Here is a 20,116-nt window from a genome sequence, read left to right as displayed (position 1 = left end):
GGGGAGAGGGGGGCGGCTAGCACTGCTGATGGCATCGCCTGACATCACTTGTTCCGGAGGATAGGAGAGCGTGGGCCTGCGTGGCCCACCTCATCCGTGGCCTGACTGCGTTAACCTCTCGGTTCCCTGCTCTTGCCACGTGAGGTGCCCAAATATGGTCGGACTCAGGAGGAGCCAGGGAGCGCTTGCCTTTCTCCTGCTAATGGGGAGGAGGCTGGAACAAATGTTTGGAGTTAAACACAATCTGCAGGAAAGCAAATGGGGACTCGGGCTTGCTCCTGGGCGAGCTGAAAGTCGGCTGCAGCAGAAGCTCCTGCCTTGGGTGATCCATCATTTAATAAACCCCAGAGAATCCAGTGTCCCCGGCAGGCTTTTTGCTCCCCTGCTCTCTTGCCTTCTGAGGCCCTGGGTCGTCCCCGCAGCTCTCGTCCCCCTGTTAGAAACGGGAGGCGCCCGAGGGCCGGGTGGGCTGCTGCCTGGACCTGGGCTGGCGCGTCGCAGCGCCTCTGGTCCCGGCAGCCTGGGGGCAGATGCTGCTGCAAGGCGTGTCTGGGGCTGTGCTCATGTGATGAAGCGAGGGAAAAACCAGGGGGAGGGGGGCGGAGGCTAAGAGGTGGCCTTTTTTTTTTTTCCCCTTTTCTTTTAAGGAGTTTGCCGCGAGCGCGTCTCCTTCATTCGCAGGCTGGGCGCGTTCGTAGGAGGCTGGCGGCGAAGGAAGGCGCTCTTGGGACCTCGCTGGCGCGCGTCTTTTGGCTCTTGCCCCTGTCCCTGCGGCTTGGGGAAGGCGTAACCCGGCGGCTGGGCGCGGGAGAAGTGCGAAGGAGCCATGGGCGCCGGGAGCTCCACCGAGCAGCGCAGCCCGGAGCAGCCGCCCGAGGGGAGCTCCACGCCGGCTGAGCCCGAGCCCAGCGGCGGTGGCCCCTCGGCCGAGGCGGCGCCAGACACCACCGGGGACCCCGCCATCGCTGCCGCGGACCCCGCCACCAAGGTATGGGCGCGCCGGGCCACCTGCGCCGGGAGGCGCGGATCTTTGGGGTGGGGGTGGGGGATTCCTCCGATTTCCGCCGAGAGAACTTCCCGGCCCGTCCAGCCCCATCTGCAAACTCGGGAGCGCGAACCCCTCTTTGGAGGCTTTTCAGGGTCTTTTGCGCCGGGGCGGGGCCAGAGCAGCGGCGAGCGCGGCGGGGGGCTTGCGTCTTTGTCGCGGGTCTCCAGGGGAGGCGACTGCGCCATCCGCAGTAATAAAATCCGCGCCCTGCCCACGGCAACTGAGCCTTTCTCCGCACTCTTCCGGTGGAAGCCATCCAGCCCGAGGCGGATGAGCTGCGCTGGGGGATCCGTGGAGAATGGACCCCGGGCCGGGCCTCCGAAGCTCGGAGATGCGGAAAGTCAGCTGTGAGGCCAGGTAGCCCAGGCACCCTCAGGTTCCGCGCCGCGTACCGCCTTGGATGCCAGCGGTGCCTGAAGCGAGCGGGTTTGGTACCCAGTTCTGCGGCAGCGGCCCGAGCAGACGCCGCCTTCCCAAGGCAGAGAAAGCCTGGTGTGTAGCTCGCTCGGAGCCAGGGAAAACCTGGGCAGGCGCTGCGTTTCCAAAAGGAATGACAGGTTTCGCAAACCAGCCAGCGCCCTCGCGTTTGCTCAGCGCTTTGCCTGCGGACTCAGTTGGCCAAACACACACTAGAGTGGCTAGAAGTTCTCGAAGGATGCGGTCAGAGTGTAGCGAGCATTCCAGGTACTCTTCCCTGGACGCAGTGCTGAAACGACTGCATTTTATCGACTTCAGTCTTCAAGGCTGTAATATTTCTTGTGGGCCAGGACAGCCGCCAAGACGGTGGCTTGTTCTGGTCGTGGTATTTTAGATCTGTTTTCCAGCACGTGTGTTCATTAGCAAGGCTTCACTCTACTGGTTTTGTGATACCCTTGTATCACAAAGGTACCCTTGTGATACCTTGTAGAAAGATGTGGATAACCATGCTTAATTGCCGTGTGTCAAATTTGAGGATAGAGTACGTGAGTTATCTCAGGAGGCGTGGATGTTTACAATATGGGAAAAAAAAAAAAGGAACCTAAAACCATGACCTAGTTGCCTTGACCTCTTTAGCTGTCCTAGTCTAATTTGGACTGAGAGACTGCACTTAATAATATAGTTTTTGCCTCCAGTCTTTGATTCATAACTACTTGTGAAATCCATGGTCCCTAGATATTAAGTACTAACTGTGCCTCTGCTATGTAGATTTTCTAAGAGATGCTTAAGCTTCTGGCCTGAGGAATGTACTATCCTTTTGAGATCCAAGTCGCATTTTAATACTTACTGTATGCACATAATGTTTTGATGCCAGCTACTGTCAAAGTGGCTCGGTTACCAGTGTTGAGAGTCTAGTGATGAAAATAATTTATGGTACAATTGCTAAAAACTTGCAGTTGGGTGACATTCCCCGCCGCCCCCCTGCTTTTGTACTCCTTCAGATCTTACTAACTGTTCACCCTGAAATACATTTAATCCCTTACCGGTAAATTTGAATTTGTTTATTTAAAAATATTCCTTCCATTCTCTTTTTCCTTCTTCCATAACCTTATCCTTTTCCTCTTTCCAAGTTGCCAACCGTCTTGAAGCAGCCAAACAACCTCCTTTTAAAAAATCACTTAAATGACATCCAGAATATCATTGAACTTGTTGGCATACTGCCCAGTTATCAATTTGGAGACAAATCAATACACTTACATGTATCCTTGGAATGTATTTAGTTTTCATTTCAACTAGCAAAATTTATCACTCAGGCTTTGAACACAAATGTCTTTCCAAAAGGACTCCCTAATTAAGAATGACTCAGCACCATGGCCCTTGCCTCCCCTCTTCTTATTAAGCTCCAATTCCTGACCTCCAGGTAATCCCATCTCCCACTCTAGGCTCTGTAGCACCATGGACGCGTCCCAGCAGTTTTCGCATGTGTGGGTTTAGTGTTCTCCTGGCTGTTCTGAATGCTTTGCAGGGGCAGGGAACATGCCTGGTTGTGCTGACCAGCGGTGTTCCTTCGTGTGTGCCATGCTGCCTGGCACAGAGTCGGCTCTCAGGAATACTTGTGGAAAGAAGAAGGGGTGATACTGGCTTCTTGGTTTTGCTTGGAGAATATCAAGTTGGAGAATATCTTGACCTATCTTGACCTATCTGCTTTTACTACAATTTAACCCTTGATCATCTCATTATCACGTGAGACTGATTATGATAGTGACTAAGGCAAGTCAGTCTGTTTGGTTATTAGTAGATCAAGTGAATAGTTAGACCAAAAACCTCAGATTTGGGGGCTTTGGATTCTGTTTGTCTAGATACAGAGTGGCTTGTTAGCATTGTAATTTCAAATTGGGTTTTATCTCAAATAGACAAATATGTTAAGTGCATATGGCTCAAATGAGACCATTTCATACACTGAGTTACTTAGGATTACGTCTTGAACTTTCTTGATGTGTCTGTGGACGGTTGGGGAGGTTTAGGCAAATACATTTTCCCCTCCTTGCATAGAATGTGATCATTAATTAAAGGTTGTAGGCAGATCTTTTTCTATCTAATAGCTGACATATCACATGCATGCTATCTATTTAGCAATTGGATTTACTTTCTTTTTTTTCTGTAATTTTAGTTACCAGTTACTCATTAAGTGCCCTTATCTGAACAGACATTACACTGGTTGAATTATCACTTGTGTTAGGTCAAATGGAGATTTAAACAAGCTTTTGATTACCCAGGCTTAACATTTAGATGCACTAAAGCAGAAGTCTTGGTTTTATCTATGGTGCATTTCCATAAAATGGAAGGAGTCTTTATCTTCTATTCAATCTTTTATAATCTTTATCTTTTCCCTTAGATCCAGAGATAGACTGGAAATCTTTTACAATCTTTGTATGTAAGATCCGGGCGGGGGTGGGGTGAGGGGGGGGATGGCTTGATCTGTTACCTGCTAGGGTTTAATTTTGAGACATGGCCGTCTCGCAACTGCAGGGTGCAGGAAGATTAGACGAGCTGAATGCTGGTGGTAAGTAAAGCCTCACACTTCACATTATTCCTTAATTGTCTGTTTTTAAAAATTTGTCTTAAAAAAATATTAAGGTGGCAACATATTCAGGTGGCAACACATTCAAGTGGCAACAGAGGGTGGGGTGACCAGTGACAAACTGACTTCCATGTCTCTGGCTAATCTTGATTTCTGGAGCCAGGCTCCAGACTAAGTCTGGACAATCATAATTAATTAGCCTTCCTATATTTATTGCCTGATCAATGATTTCAGTGCTGGACATTGAACAATGGTCTGTTGCAACAGGCTGAGGCCATTGTCTGTGGCAGGTGGGAAGATGGGGGCTCTTGTTAGCTCCAAAAGCCGTGGTTCCATTTGGTTACAAGAGCCATGAATCACTAAAATATAAGGATGTACTCAAATAGAAGAATCCAGTGTCTGAATGGTAAATTTAAGGATGTGTTTGACTCTTGTGCATTAAAACAGACAATTGGCCGGGTGCGGTGGCTCACGCCTGTAATCCCAACACTTTGGAACGCGGGCGGATCACGAGGTCAGGAGATCGAGACCATCCTGGCTAACATGGTGAAACTCGTCTCTACTAACAAAAAATTAGCCAGGCATGGTGGTGGGTGCCTGTAATCCCAGCTCCTCGGGAGGCTGAGACAGGAGAATGGCGTGAACCCGGGAGGCGGAGTTTGCAATGAGCTGAGATCGCGCCACACTGCACTCCAGTCTGGGCGACAGAGCTAGACTCTGTCTCAAAGAAAAAAAAACCAGACAATTGAGGCGGCCAGCTGCGTTTCATAATTCCTCCCATAAGCTAGGTCATATGCTTCCTCCTATTCGCCACTTTTTTAACAATAGAAATGGAGAATGAAGATGGCCTCAAAGTGACTACATCACCAGTGTTACACAAATGGGTCCTCTTAATAGAGGGATGTTTCTGTGTGTGTGGCTACCTGTATTCCTGTGGATTTTCACCAGATTATAAGAGCTGCTGCTTTCTGACTAGAACAGAGACCAAAAATTGGAGATATGGATGTGGGGATGATTCTTTTGGGTACTGATAGACTGTGGGAATCACAGGGCTTCCCTTTTAAATCCATTACAGCTTATAGGCTAGTAGATGAATTAGATCAGTGGAGATTTTCACTTGAAATATTTTCTTCTATGAAGAAAAGGCCTTGAAATGTGCATCCTCTTTGGGTTGACTAATTTCTATGCCTTTACAGCTTTAAGCTGATATTATAAGATTATTCTAGTTTGGATCTTGTAAGATAATTAACAAAATGGAAATAAAATGTTTTGTTTTAAAAAATACTAGGAAATTATTTCTTTTCCTTTGTCTTCATTAGTTTTAATACATATTCAGTGCTTAAAGAACACCAGTGCAGGAAAACTCAAACTAAATGGCATCATCCCCCGTCTCTGTAATTCTATATGCAGTAGCCATTCGTGAAGTTAGACATGAGAATTCATAGCACGAAGCATTCTAAGAAAAATTAAGCCAGTACGTTTATCTCTTGCGGGGGGAAAAAAACTAACTAAATTTCCTTGAACCAAATTCTTTTTTTTTTTTTTTGAGAGTTTCGCTCTTGTTGCCCAGGCTATAGTGCAATGATGCAATCTTGGCTCACTGCAACCTTTGCCTCCCAGGTTCAAGTGATTCTCCTGCCTCAGCCTCCTGAGTAGCTGGGATTACAGGCGCCCACCACCACGCCCAGCTAATTTTCTGTATTTTTAGTAGAGACAGAGTTTCACCATGTTGGCCAGGCTGGTCTCAAATTCCTGACCTCAGGTGATCCACCTGCCTCAGCTTCCCAAAGTGCTGGGATTATAAGTGTGAGCCACCGAGCCCGGCCTGAACCATTCTTAGTTCTCTTATAACCTAACAAAAATTACAATTTAAAATAAGCTTCATTTTAAAATACAATGGAAAAATATGAAAAAAGCTGGGGGAAGAAAGAAGCATTATATTGAATAAACATATATGCCTATTGTCAATAAATTATTTAAAAATCTGTAATTATAATTATTTTACTTGTCTATTTAGATCTTGGGCCATTTTTCTGCAAATTAAAACCCTATCAGAGAATGTAAGAGTAGGATTTCATACCTGTAATTATCCCTTTGTTCCCTTCTCATTCGTATATCTAATGGGTGTAGCTATTAATAATTAGCAATAAACCTCAATTATACATACCTTCATATTTTTCATGAATAATTAAGTTTACTTATTTGTTTTTTTTTTTTTTTTTTTTTTTTTTTGAGACGGAGTCTCGCTCTGTCGCCTGGGCTGGAGTGCAGTGGCCGGATCTCAGCTCACTGCAAGCTCCGCCTCCCGGGTTCACGCCATTCTCCTGCCTCAGCCTCCCGAGTAGCTGGGACTACAGGCGCCCGCCACCTCGCCCGGCTAGTTTTTTTTGTATTTTTTAGTAGAGACGGGGTTTCACCATGTTAGCCAGGATGGTCTCGATCTCTTGACCTCGCGATCCGCCCGTCTCGGCCTCCCAAAGTGCTGGGATTACAGGCTTGAGCCACCGCGCCCGGCCAAGTTTACTTATTTGAAACAGACTGTATATCTGACATCATCACTCTTGAATTGTAAAGGCTTAATAAGATCAAAAGCATTTGTTTACCCTTATTAAAATGATTTTTATTTAAAGTCATTACATAGCAAAGTTCATTTAATGTTTATTTTTAAAAAGTATTAATGATTGAGAACTTAAATTTATAAATAGGGTAAATTACTTACAAATTTAAGTAATAATTTGAAGCCAATATGATGGCTTCTTACATATTCTTTCAAAAACTTCATGCACATGAAAGTAGGTAAAAATGGCACAGTCTTTTCCATTTAAGAAAAAGATCATATCACATGCAGATTCTGCAACTTTAGGTTTTGGATGTCTTTTCATATCAGGACATAAATAACTGCCCCCTTTCTTATTAATTTGGGTGCATAAATTTCCCTTTTATGGGTTGAAGCCCTGTAATGATTTAACGAATTCCTTGGATTTATATTTAGATTGTCCTAGTCCATAAGTGTAATTGCTGAATTGCAAGCTTTATATGCATTTAAAAATTTAACCGGGCCAGGTGCGGTGGCTCACACCTGTAATCCCAGCACTTTGGGAGGCCGAGGCAGGCGAATCATGAGGTCAGGAGTTCGAGACCAGCCTGGCCAACATGGTGAAACCTCATCTCTACTAAAAATACAAAAAATTAGCTGGGTGTGGTGGTGGGTGCCTGTAATCCCAGCTACTTGGGAGGCTGAGACAGGAGAATCTCTTGAACCTGGGAGAGGGAGGTTGCAGTGAGCTGAGATCTCACCACTGCACTCCAGCCTGGGCAACTGTGCAAGACTCCGTCTCAAAAAAACCCAAAACCAAAAACCAAAAAAAAAAAAGATTTAACCCTTCCTAAATTGACTTTCCAAAGAGGTCCTACCACTTTGCACTCCCACCGTGGAGATCAGCACTTGTTTTCCCATGCTTTACTTCATGGGTATCAGATTTTCCGGTACTTGCCAATGTGCTAGGTGAAGAGTGGTACCTAGTTTTCTTGGTGCATTTTTAACTGTGAAGTTGAATGCCTCGTCATGTCTCTGCCGTGTGCTTGCCATCTGATCATGCACTGGCCTGGCTGTCAAAGCATGAAAGGCTATGGTTTGTTTTACTGTTAATTAATTTTCATTTTCATTTAATTTTCATTTTATTTATTTATTGTTTTTGAGATAGGCTCTCATTCTATTGCCCAGGCTGGAAAGCGGTGGTGCAATCTTGGTTTACTGCAGTCTCGACCCCCTGGGCTCAAATGACCCTCCTGCCTCAGCCTCCTGAGTAGCTGGGACTACAGGCACACACCACCAGGTAGCTGGGACTACAAGTGCACACCACCATGCCTGGCTAATTTTGTTTATTTTTTGTAGAGACGAGGTCTCACTGTGTTGCCCAGGCTGGTCTGGACCTTCTGGACTCAAGCAATCCTCCCACCTCAGCCTCCCAAAGAGCTGGGATTACAGGTGTGAGCCCCCACGCCCAGCCCAATTAATTTTTAAAGACTTTTTTTTTCTGTGTGGGGGTTCACACCTGTAATCCAAGCACTTTGGGAGACCAAAAAGGGAGGATCACTTGAGGCTAAGAGTTCAAGAGTGGCCTGGGCAACATAGCAAGTCCCCATCTCTACAAAAAATAAAAAATGTACATGGGTGTGGTGGCACGTACCTGTAGTCCTAGCTACTTGGGAGGCTGAGGTCAGAGGTTGCTTCCACCCAGGAGTATGAGGCTGCAGTGAGCTATGATCATGCTGCTGCGCTACAGCCTGGGTGACAGAGCAAGACCCTATCTCTATTTAAAAAAAAAAAAAAAAAAAGGCCAGCGGTGGCTCACACCTGTAATCCCAGCACTTTGGGAGGTCAAGGCGGGTGGATCATGAAGTCAGGAGATCGAGACCATCCTGGCTAACATGGTGAAACTCTGTCTCTACTAAAAATACAAAAAATTAGCCGGGCATGGTGGCAGGCGCCTGTAGTCCCAGCTACTCGGGAGGCTGAGGCAGGAGAATGGTGTGAACCCAGGAGGCAGAACTTGCAATGAGCCGAGATCGCGCCACTCCACTCCAGCCTGGGCAACAGAGCGAGACTCTGTCTCAAAAAAAAAAAAAAAAATACATAAATAAATAAAAGACTTTCACCCCCGAAATTACTCAAATTGGAAAAAAGCAAGTTCAGGAATAAAAACGCAGCTGAGGTAGAGCAGTCTTACTCTTCTTTACTCCTTTTCCTTTCCAAATTAATGAACCATCTTTAAATTTATTTGTTTGGAGAATGACCTACTTCTTAAGCTATCATTTTTAAAATTTCTTCTCTTGGAACAATCTAAAATAATTTAGTTGCCAGAAATTGCTTTATGGTCATGATCCATGAAGTGTTGAGATCAGGGGTTGGAAGCAGCAGAAATCCACCTCTTGGGAAAACAATAGGGTGCAGGCTCACTTGGGATCCTCTCCCATTCTCACGGCAGACAGCCTGGCTCTGTTAACTGGATGGTATACACGGATTTTCTGAGAAAAATGTAGGTTTTTAAAGCACAGGCAACCATCTGGGACACTGGGACACCCTTAGGCGCCTCTTAATACAAGTATTCATTTGAGGTTCAAAGCTTTTTGTCTTCCCTATGATTTCTCTGCAATGTTTTTTAAAATGGGGGAAACCCTGCAGTTTCACTCTACCTAATCTTAATCCCAGTTATAGCAACATATCAGTTTCATGTTTGATTTCAAAATGAAATAAACCAAAATTTAAGAAGGAGAGATTACTACAGTTTATTGGCTGACCATCTATTTGTTATATGCAATCTCTGCAAACTGGGAGTACTGAGGGATTACATTTTTCCTGGTTCCCAAACCTCGTGGTGCTATTGATTCACCTAGGGAGCTTTTCAAAGACACCTACACCTTATTCTGGATTTACTGAATCAGAATCCCAGGCAGTCTCAGGGTCCGGGATTCCGTGATTTTTCTTTTTCTTTTTCTTTCTTTTTTTTCTTTGAGAGACAGGGTCTCACTCTGTTGCCCAGGCTAGTCTTGAACTCCTGGACTCAGGCCATCCTTTGGCCTCAGCCTCCTGAGTAACTGAGACTACCAGCTCCTGCCACTGTGCTGGGATTCTGTAGTCTTAAAATGCTCATCAGATGTTCTGATGTGTGGGGTGTGGGCTCCATTACCTTAAGGGAGGGGAAAGAGTAGGTGTAAGAGCTGAATAAAGGCCAGGGAGAGGTTCAGGTCTAGGTGACACTGGGTCATAGCGTGCGCAGATTTCACCGAGATTGGAACTCGTGTGGGTTGAGAGGGAAGGTTTCAGATGATGGGAGAGTAGACATTTTCCTTCACACAACTGGAGGATAAAATAAAGGAAAATATGTCTTCCATATAATTTCATTCCTTTGTTTGACTATATTAAAAAGTGGGTTGCTGGCCGGGCGCAGTGGCTCACTCCTGTAATCCCGGCACTTTGGGAGGCCGAGGCGGGTGGATCACGAGGTCAGCAGTTCGAGACCAGCCTGGCCAACATGGTGAAACCCCATCTCTACTAAAAATACAAAAATTAGCCAGGCATGGTGGTGCGCACCTGTAATCCCAGCTACTCGCGGAGGCTGAGGCAGGAGAATCATTTGAATCTGGGAGGGGGAGGTTGCAGTGAGCCGAGATCACACCATTGCACTCCAGCCTGGGCGACAGAGAGACTCCGTCTCAAAAAAAAAGTGGGTTGCTAACGGAGGCTTTTCTAAATAGATTGTGCCATTCAAGGTAAGTAGGTGTTCAGTGAAATGCCCCTATCTTTACCGAGCCAGAAGCTGTGACTTTTCCGTGTTCCCCTTCCATCTCATTGCCTCTTAAGCCCTCTTCCCTTATTTATCCCCTTATTTATTAAAACTTCCCCTTTGCTGGATAAGTAGACAGTAGCTAAGGGCTTAGTTTATGGCATTTGACTGGTCCAAAAATCTGTAAAGAAATCTTAAAACCTATCAAGTTGTTGAATAATAGAGTTCTGGCTTTCTCGGCCACTTACTTACTATTCAATCTTAAGTTCATAAATATTTCTTTTTTTATTTCTTTTATTTATTTTTTAATATAATAGAGACAAGGTCTCACTGTGTTGCCAAGGCTCGTCTTGAACTCCTGAGCTCAAGTGATCCTCCTGCCTTGGCCTCCCAAAGTGCTGGGTTACAGGGGTAAGCCACCCACGCCTGGCCATTTCATAAATACTTCTTTACTAGCTTCTGTACTCCAGGAACTGCTAGGAACTGGGGGAACAGAAGTTCAGTTCTAAAAAAGTTAAAAGTTCTCCTTTTCATATGTTTAGACCTTTATTCCACTAGATAATATTATTTTATGTCTAGAAGGAGAAATCTAAGTTCATTTTTATGTGGGTTACCTATTGCTCCAGTAACATTGATTAAAAAGTTACGTCTTGTTAAAACTGAAGTTTCCATATATGCATAAACCTGTTTATTGGTTTCCTTTTACTTGTAAATTTTTTCTGCTGTGTTTATTTGTGCAATAAACTGAAAGCTTTGTGGGAGTGGCTAAACATCTAATCAATTATAATAGCAAGCCCATGGTTTAAAATAGTTCTATATTCTACATCTCAAGTGTTACCCTTGTCTCTTTCATGGCTATGCTGAGTTCATACATACATAAATACAGACATGTGGCTGGTGGGCATGGTGGCTCACGCCTGTAATCCCAGCACTTTATGAGGCGAAGGTGGGAGGATCACTTGAGCCTAGGAGTTCATTAGCCTAGGCAGCATAGTGAGACCCCACTGCTACAAAAATTTTTAAAATTAGCCAGGTGTGGTGGCACATGCCTGTAATCCCAGCTACTTGGGAGGCTGAGGTAGGAAGATCACTAGAGCCCGGTAAGTTGAAGCTGCAGAGAGAGACCCTGTGTCAAAAAAATAAATAAATAGACTGGGCGTGGTGGCTCACACATGTAATCCCAACACTTTGGGAGGCCGAGGCGAACAGATCATTTCAGGTCAGGAGTTTGAGACCAGTCTGACCAACATGGTGAAACTCCGTCTTTACTAAAAATACAAAAAAGTTAGCCGGGTCTGGTGGCACATGCCTGTAGTCCCAGCTACTCGAGAGGCTGAGGCAAGAGAATTGCTTGAACCCGGAAGGCGGAGCTTGCAGTGAAGCCGAGATTGCACCACTGCACCCCAGCCTGGGAGACAGAGTGAGACTCCATCTTAAAATAAATAAATAAATAAATAAAATAAGAAAATGGGAATCAGGTGTTATTTTAAGCTTAACTTGTTTTCTTGGTATGTAATAATATTCATTAAAAATGGTCAGATATTTTCTAACCATGCACCATATGAGCTAGATGCTTTGGGAGATAAAGAAATAAGAACATTACTGTTGAGCACCTCATCATTGAGATGAGGTGAGGCCTTTCTAGATGAAATATTCAACAGCAAAGATTCCAATAAGGTGGCTGGGTAATAGAAGAATTGCGGTTAGTACTACTGTAAAAAGAAAAGAATTTTTGGGAAATTGTTCTAGGCAGATAAAAGGCCATTAGTCAGGAAGTCTTCTGGTAGGAGACATTGAGTTGGTAGTTCTTAAGGAAACAATGGAAAGAGGCTAAGTTGCAGCCCATCCGTGTTAAGAGCTGCAGAGGCAATGGAGAGCCACCGCCGGCTTTTGACAAAGAACAAAACAAAGTTTCAGAAATACCAGGGGAGTGTATCATGAACTCCTGGGAGACCCTCTTGTATAAGGTGGAGATAACATCCACACAGTGAAGTAGTGGGAAGTGTGACTAGAAAGGGTGACTTTAGGAAGATGATGTTGGCAAGCATTTTCATAGGGTGGTAATGACATCTCAGATATCAGTGGGGCAGTGAGATTTGGCACAGGGTAGAGGCTTGGCATGGGGGTAAGTCACAGACAATGAGATTTTCAGATTTGTAAGATGGAGTACCTCTGTTTCTCCAATAGTCTGACAAGGACATCTACCCCAAGATGTTGGTTTCAGTTATCTACTGGTGTGTAACAAACCATGCCAAAAAATTTATTCTAAGGGTACCTTTAGAACAGAGAACATCACTTGATAATAACAGCTTGGGACTTTAAAGGAAAGCAGAGATTTGGCCAGGCACAGTGGCTCACGCCGCTAATCCGAAGACGTTGGAAGGCCGAGCCAGGCAGATCACCTGAAGTCAGGACTAGCCAAGCCAGGCAACACTAACCTGGCCAACATGGTGAAACTCTGTCTTTACTAAAAATACAAAAATTAGCCAGGCATGGTGGCACGTGCTTGTAGTCCCAGCTACTTGGGAAACTGAGGCACAAGAATCCCTTGAATCCAGGAGGTGGAGGCCGCCTTGAGTCAAGATTGCTCCACTGCACTCCAGCCTGAGACAGAGTGAGACTCTGTCTCAATAAACAAATAAATAAATAAATAAATGAATAAATAGAAGTAAAGCAAAGGTTCACAGCAGACTCTATAGATAATGACAGAGAGCTTCTATGAGCTCAAAGCATTTCTCTAATAGTGGTCTGCGTCACAGCAGAGATCACTGGCATTGGGGGCCATTGAGGCTTTTGGAGTACTGGGTAAGGGAGGCACAACTGAAGGACAAGTTTCTTTTTTTTTTTTTCTGAGATGGAGTCTCTCGCTCTGTCACTCAGGCTGGAGTGCAGTGGTGCCATCTCAGCGATTTCAGCTCACTGCAACCCTCGCCTCCCGGGTTCAAGATTCTCATGCCTCAGCCTCTCGAGTAACTGGGACTACAGGTGCATGCCACCATGCCTGGCTTATTTTTGTATTTTCAGTAAAGAGAGTTTCACCATGTTGGTCAGGCTGGTCTCAAAATCCTGACCTCAGGTGATCCACCCGCTTTGGCCTCCCAAAGTGCTGGGATTACAGGCGTGAGCCACCATGCCTGGCCAGAAAGTCAAGTTTTTTAGGAAAAAAGATGATCAACACGGAAGGACCCAATAGTGGCTATGGAGAAGTGTACGTGGAACCAAAAGTGAGTCTTAGTAGAAGAGAGGACTAGAGGCGAGCATGGTGGCTCTTGGTGGACCTGGTATTCCCAGTACTTTGGGAGGCCAAGGTAGGAAGATCATTTGACTACAGGAGTTTGAGACCAGCCTGGGCAAGATAGCAAGACCCCTGTCTCTGCAAAAAAAAGAGAAAACGAGATAAAAGAGATGCCGCTGGATGAACAGTTGGCAGATCATGATGGCATCTTTCCACAGTGACTGTTCTATCCCAGCATGGCTGGGTCCACCTGAAAATGAAAGAACCTGGTCATTGACTGCATTCCTTCCATTTGTAGGCAAAGAGATGAGATTGCGCGGGCAATGCGTAATGCGTAATCTCCAGAGAAGACATTTTCGCTTTGTAATTTTTCCATCCCGAGTGGTTTGTCGTTCAGAATACAATTTATGATTTATTTTTGTTTGTGTCCGAGCCTATGATGTTTTGTTGAATTGAGCCATTACAGGCCCTGGGTTTCACCTGCCACAATGGTGAATTTCTATTGTCACTCCCTGATATTGGCCACTTTTCGTGAAGACATGCTTCATTGGCTCCTAGTTTTCTTTACTCTGTAAAGTGTTTGTTGTTGTGATACATAAAACAAGACTGTTGATGCATTTCACAGTGTTTAACCTCTTTATGTTTTCAGTTCTTGGTGGTAATTTTTCACAAAGTTATAGTAAATTACTCAAAGAATGCGTCTTTAGAAACTTTCATTTGAAATTGTTTTTCATTTGGATACATATGTAAAACAGTCTTTTTTTCATTTTAATTTTTTTTTTCTTTTAAAATAAAAAGAGGTCTTGCTGTGTTGCCCAGGCTGGTCTCTAATTCTTGGGCTGAAAGGATCCTCCCACCTGGGCCTCCTGAAGTTAAAATTACAGATATGAGCCACTGCACCTGGTCAAAATAGTCTTATTCAGCATCAATAATATATTGAATGCCATAGAAACTTCAACCTTGGGTGGCCTGTCTACTTTGAACTTACATTTGATATGCACTGCAGTACAAACTGGGAGGGAGAGGGGGAATAGGATTGTAGTCTACAGGAGATTGCTAAGAATTAACCAATTTTGCTATGATGATTTTTTCACATGACTTTTTTTTTTTTTTTTTTTTTTGAGGCGGAGCCATGCTCTGTTACCCAGGCTGGAGAGTGCAGTGGTGCTCACTGTGACCTCTGCCTCCTGGGTTCAAGCGATTCTCTTGCCTCAGCCTCTCAAGTAGCTGGGATTACAGGTGTGAGCCACCAAACCTGGCTAATTTTTTTGTATTTTTAGTAGAGATGGGGTTTTACCGTGTTGGCCAGGCTGGTATCCAACTCCTGACCTCAGGTAATCTGCCTTCCTGCGGCTCCCAAAGTGCTGGGACTACAGGTGTGAACCACTGTGCCCGGCCAGAAATGACATATTTAACCAATGTTTACACATGAGTTCCTGATTCCTATATTGTTAACCTAAATATTTAAATGGAAATTTTTGTTCTTGTTCTGCTCTGTTTTCTATGAAATAAGTTATTGAAAAGCAGTGGAACATGTCACCACAAAGTTTACTAAATTAGTCCTGACCATTGCAATCTTTGTATTCCACTGACAAAAGCAGCGGAATACAATTTAAACAAAAAATGGTTGACCTTAATGTGGGCAGAAACCCAGTTGATTGGTTTTATAGCTGATTTATTTTCTTTGTAAAACCTTCAGGAGCTAAAGTTTAGTTTGAACTCAGTTTGATGGCAGTTTTAGGTCAGTCTTTTTTTTTTTTTTTTTTTTGAGACGGAGTTTCACTCTGTTGCCCAGGCTGGAGTGCAGTTGTCTGATGTCGGCTCACTGCAAACTCTGCCTCCCGGGTTCAAGAGATTCTCCTGCCTCAGTCTCACAAGTAGCTGGGATTACAAGCATGTACCACCATGCCCGGCTAATTTTGTGTTTTTAGTAGAGACGAAGTTTCACCAAGTTGGTCAGGCTAGTGTCAAACTCTTCTTGATCTTAGGTGATCCACCCACCTCGGCCTCCCAAAGTGCTGGGATCAAAGGTGTGAGCCACTGCGCCTGGCCTTAGATCAGTCTCCATTTTGTTTATAATACGGAAAGCTCATTTAGCCTTGATTAAGACAACGATCCGGTTATTCGTTTGATATTTGTTAAAGGCCCACTGAGGTTTTTGAATTTTTGTTCTACACTGAGAATCTAGTGACTGAAGAGGGCTTACAATTTTATCTTGAATTGCAACAATGACAGAGATTTCAAGTCACTTCTGGAACTGTGCCTGATAAACAATCTCTGCATGACAGGGAGGAATGCAAAGAATGCTTAAGTATTCAGGGAAGTAGGTCATGGTTTAAAGTATTATATTTGTCAGAGAAAGTTTCTCAAGCAGTCCCTGTGATCTTCAGAACCCAGCTTGTTCCTTGCCCAGAATGCTTTAGTTGTAGGCAAATTCGAGGGCTGAATTAACTTCCCAGCCTCTAGGAGGGCTGGACTGAAAGTCACAGATTCATCACATGCGCCTGCACCCTTGTCAACAAAAATGAATCTAGAGTTATAGGCATGTGACTGGAAAAACGGTAGATGGGATTGATAAATGTTTCTTTATTGTGGTGCGATCCTGGAATAACAATTATTTAAAGAGCCAGGCGTAGTGGCTCATGCCTGTAATCCCAGTGCTTTGGGAAGCTGAGGCAGGAGGGTCACTTGAGCCCAGGAGTTAAACACCAGCCTGGCCAACATACTGGGACCTTGCCTCTACAAGAAATTAGCCAGGGATGGTGGCACGTGCCTGTAGTCCCAGCTACTCCGGAGGCTGAGATGGGAGGATTGCTTGAGCCAGGGAGGTCTGGGCTACAGTGAGTCGTGGTTGAACCACTGCACCACAGTCTGGATGACAGGCTATCTAAAAACAAAACAAAAAAATTATTTAAAGAGCAAAAAGCAAGCGGTAATGGACAATTAGGCCGGGCGCGGTGGCTCAAGCCTGTAATCCCAGCACTTTGGGAGGCCGAGACGGGTGGATCACGAGGTCAGGAGATCGAGACCATCCTGGCTAACACGGTGAAACCCCGTCTCTACTAAAAAAAAAAATACAAAAAACTAGCCGGGCGAGGTGGCGGGCGCCTGTAGTCCCAGCTACTCGGGAGGCTGAGGCAGGAGAATGGCGGGAACCCGGGAGGCGGAGCTTGCAGTGAGCTGAGATCCGGCCACAGCACTCCAGCCTGGGCGACAGAGCGAGACTCCGTCTCAAAAAAAAAAAAAAAAAAAAAATGGACAATTGATTTGTAAAGAAATTTAGGAAGACGGCAAAACCAGAGAGTGCCTTTTAACTGAACCTGGGGTCTGCCTTTGCTGCCAGTGTTCAGCACTGCAGGGGACCCAGCTGAGCATGTACCCAGCCATTTGTGGGCTTAAACATGCTCATGTACCAGGTTTTGCCCTGAACTGTAGCCAAGTGCTGGACAAGAGGCACCAATCTGACAGTGCTCAGAGATACTGAGTACCAGGAAAGGTGGCATAGAGAAATTTGTGCTGAGTCTTTGCAGAATGGAGATGCGCGAGAGAAAGAATTGCTGAATAATGAGTCAGGAAAGAACCTCAGCCTGTTGGAAGAAATACTGATTGAAAAATAGTCTAGGAAAAGTTGAGTTAAAGCTTGGATGTTCCAGACTGCAGAACTTTCCAGAACCCTTAATATGTTACTATTATTAATTATTAATCTTCAAAAGGGGAAATGGAATATGCATCTTTACCCAAATCCAGTTTGGAAAGGCCAGGCTAGAGAAGAGAGCACAATTAGAATAGCAATTGAGAAGGCTTTAGTAGTATTTTGTGGCTCTGCTGTGGAGAATTTTGAAACGTAGGGTGTGACTTCTGCATTTATTATGATCTGCAATATAAAGCCAATAAATAGTGGTTGGTATGGAGGTGAGGATGCCAAACCTCACTTTATATTCTAATCTGGGACTGAGAAAATAATTTTAAGATATTAAGGAAAATTTTCTCTTCTTTAGGAAGGGGAAAGGGTGGAATTTCATTTTCTTTGTATAAAGATGATTGCATTTTGTGTGTGTGTGTGTGTATATATATATACATGTATAAATTTTATTTTATTTTTATTTTTTATTTCTTTTTTAGATGGAGTCTCACTCTGTCACCCAGGCTGGAGTGCAGTGGCACAATCTTGGCTCACTGCAACCCCCACCTCCCAGGTTCAAGAGATTCTCCTGCCTCCGCCTCTGGAGTATCTGGGACTACAGGCATGCGCCACCATGCCTGACTACTTTTTGTATTTTTAGTAGAGATGGGTTTTACCATGTTGGCCAGGCTGGTCTCAAACTCCTGACCTCAGGGGATCTGCCTGCCTCGGCCTCCCAAAGTGCTGGGATTACAGGCGTGAGCCACTGCGCCCGGCCTATATAGATAGATAGATAGATAGATAGATAGATAGATAGATAGATAGATAAAAACTTTAAATTAACCAAATGTAGAGAGATTCTTATACTTTAATCTTTGGTTAAAATGGAAAGATATGAGATATGCCACAACTTTTTAAAAAAGAATTTCGCTTTTATTTTAGATTCAGAGGATGTACCTGCAGGTTTGTTACCTAGGTATATAGTGTGGTGCTGAGGTTTGGGGTACAACTGATCCCGTCCCCCAGGTGCTGAGTGTAGTAACAAATAGGTATTTTTTCAACTCTTGCCCCCTCCCTGTCTCCCTTGTCTAGTAGTTCCCAGTGTCTACTGTTGCCATCTTTCTGTCCATGAGCACTTAATGTTTAGCTCCTATTTATTTATTCATTCATTTATTTATATTTTATTTTTGAGACAGTCTTGCTCTGTCACCCAGGCTGGAGTGCAGTGGCGTGATCTCAGCTCACTGAAACCTCTGCCTCCCAGGTTCAAGCGATTCTCCTGCCTCAGCCTCCTGAGTAGCTGGGATTACAGGTGTGTACCACCATGCCCGGCTAATTTTTGTATTTTCAGTAGAGACAGGGTTTCACTATATTAGCCAGACTGGTCTTGAACTCCTGACCTCAAGCGATCCGCCCACCTTGGCTTCCCAAAGTGCTGGGATTACAGGCGTGAGCCACCACACCCAGCCTAGCTCCCACTTATAAGTGAGAACATGCAGTATTTGGTTTTTTGTTCCTGACTTAATTCGCCTAGAATAATGGCCTCCAGCTGCATCCATGTTACTGCAAAGGACATGATTTTGTTCTTTTTTATGGCTGCGTGTCGCAACTTTTAAATGTACATTATGTGGGAGGTGCCTCAGATTATCCTGATGAAATATTTCATATTTTTAATCTCTTTATTAAGTTACATCTGTCTAGACTTGCTGATACTTTGGGGATTGGGTGGAAGAGAAAAAGGAGTAGAAAATGAGGATAAGTAAAATTTTTTTGCATTGAGCACACTTTGGATGGTTTTCACTGTTCAGATATTCCTGATAATTTGCATTAGATTTAGTTTTTATTTTTTGGTCTTCAGTAACAACTGTTTATAGAACTAATTTCTGTGGCATGTAACTGCATGTAGCGCTAACCCTCCTGGGGCAAGCTGCGTTATGCCTACAAACTCTCCCTTAACCATATTTTCTGGGGCCAGAGGCAATTGGACTACTGTGGAGTGAAAAGCTGTAGATTACTGTGTCCTCAAACCCTCTGCCACTCCTGCAGTGAATACTGGAGGTATTGTAACTGTATGTGAACTTGAACGAAGATCAGGGGAAGGTCACACAGAGCCTTCTTGAATGGAGTTGCAAATTCTTCCTCTGGCACATACAAGTAAAGGGAAATGTCACGAGTTTGTTGCTTTTTATGGTCATGAAGAGGGAAAAATCCCCAAAGCTTATGATTCCTTTGCTGTGAGCTGACCAGCTGGCTTTTTTCAGCATTGGAGAAGAACTTGAGAAGGACACTGATTTATTTTTTCCTTGAATCTGATCACTGACAGTCTCATAGAAAAACAAATAACTATATTCTGAGATTGTAACTAAACTAAACTTTTAAGAAGGTTGTTCTTTTGTAAAACCTAAAAATCAATGTAGGGCTATTCTTGTAAGATTAGTTTTGGCCACATAAAGAGGAAGAGCTCAATCTACTGATTCCTGCTTCTTAATAAATATCTACTAAACTATATATTTTTATTTTATTAATTTATTTATTCAAGACAGGGTCTTGCTGTGTTGTCCAGGCTGGAGTGCAGTGGTGCAATCTTGGCTCCTGGGTTCAAGTGATTCTCCTGCCTCAACCTCCTGAGTAGCTGGGATTACAGGTGTATGCTACCATACGAGCTAATTTTTGTATTTTTAGTAGAGACAGGGTTTCACCATGTTGGTCAGGCTGGTCTTGAACTCCTGACCTCAAGTGATCTGCCCACCTCAGCCTCCCCAAGTGCTGGAATTACAGGTGTGAGCCACTGTGCCCAGCCTGTGTGTGTGTGTGTATATATACATAATATATCTATCTATATATATTGTGTGTGTATATATATACAAAATAAATGTATGTGTGTATACATATATATATATATATATATATATATATATATGCAGTA

The 20,116-nt window shown here is 44.2% G+C and overlaps 1 protein-coding gene across 3 annotated transcripts in view; it reads left to right on the top strand.

Moving 5' to 3' along the window:
• Positions 1-228: 228 nt before the first annotated feature.
• AKAP12 (A-kinase anchoring protein 12) overlaps positions 229-20,116 on the top strand; it is a 123,926-nt gene continuing 104,038 nt past the window's right edge. The window contains exons 1-2 of one of the 3 annotated variants that reach the window (XM_025381972.1): positions 229-322; positions 648-988. In XM_025381972.1, coding sequence (XP_025237757.1) covers positions 827-988 — 162 coding nt within the window. In that variant the 5' untranslated portion in view covers positions 229-322; positions 648-826. Of the gene's footprint in view, positions 323-618; positions 989-20,116 lie in introns of those variants that run through there. The other 2 variants (XM_025381974.1, XM_025381973.1) reach the window with 2 other exon arrangements.

This window comes from Theropithecus gelada, chromosome 4 (genome assembly GCF_003255815.1).
Source record: "Theropithecus gelada isolate Dixy chromosome 4, Tgel_1.0, whole genome shotgun sequence".
In the NCBI taxonomy this organism is placed as follows: Eukaryota; Metazoa; Chordata; class Mammalia; order Primates; family Cercopithecidae; genus Theropithecus; species Theropithecus gelada.
The sequence above is the reverse complement of the archived record's forward strand: the minus strand, read 5'-3'. Positions and strand labels throughout refer to the sequence as shown.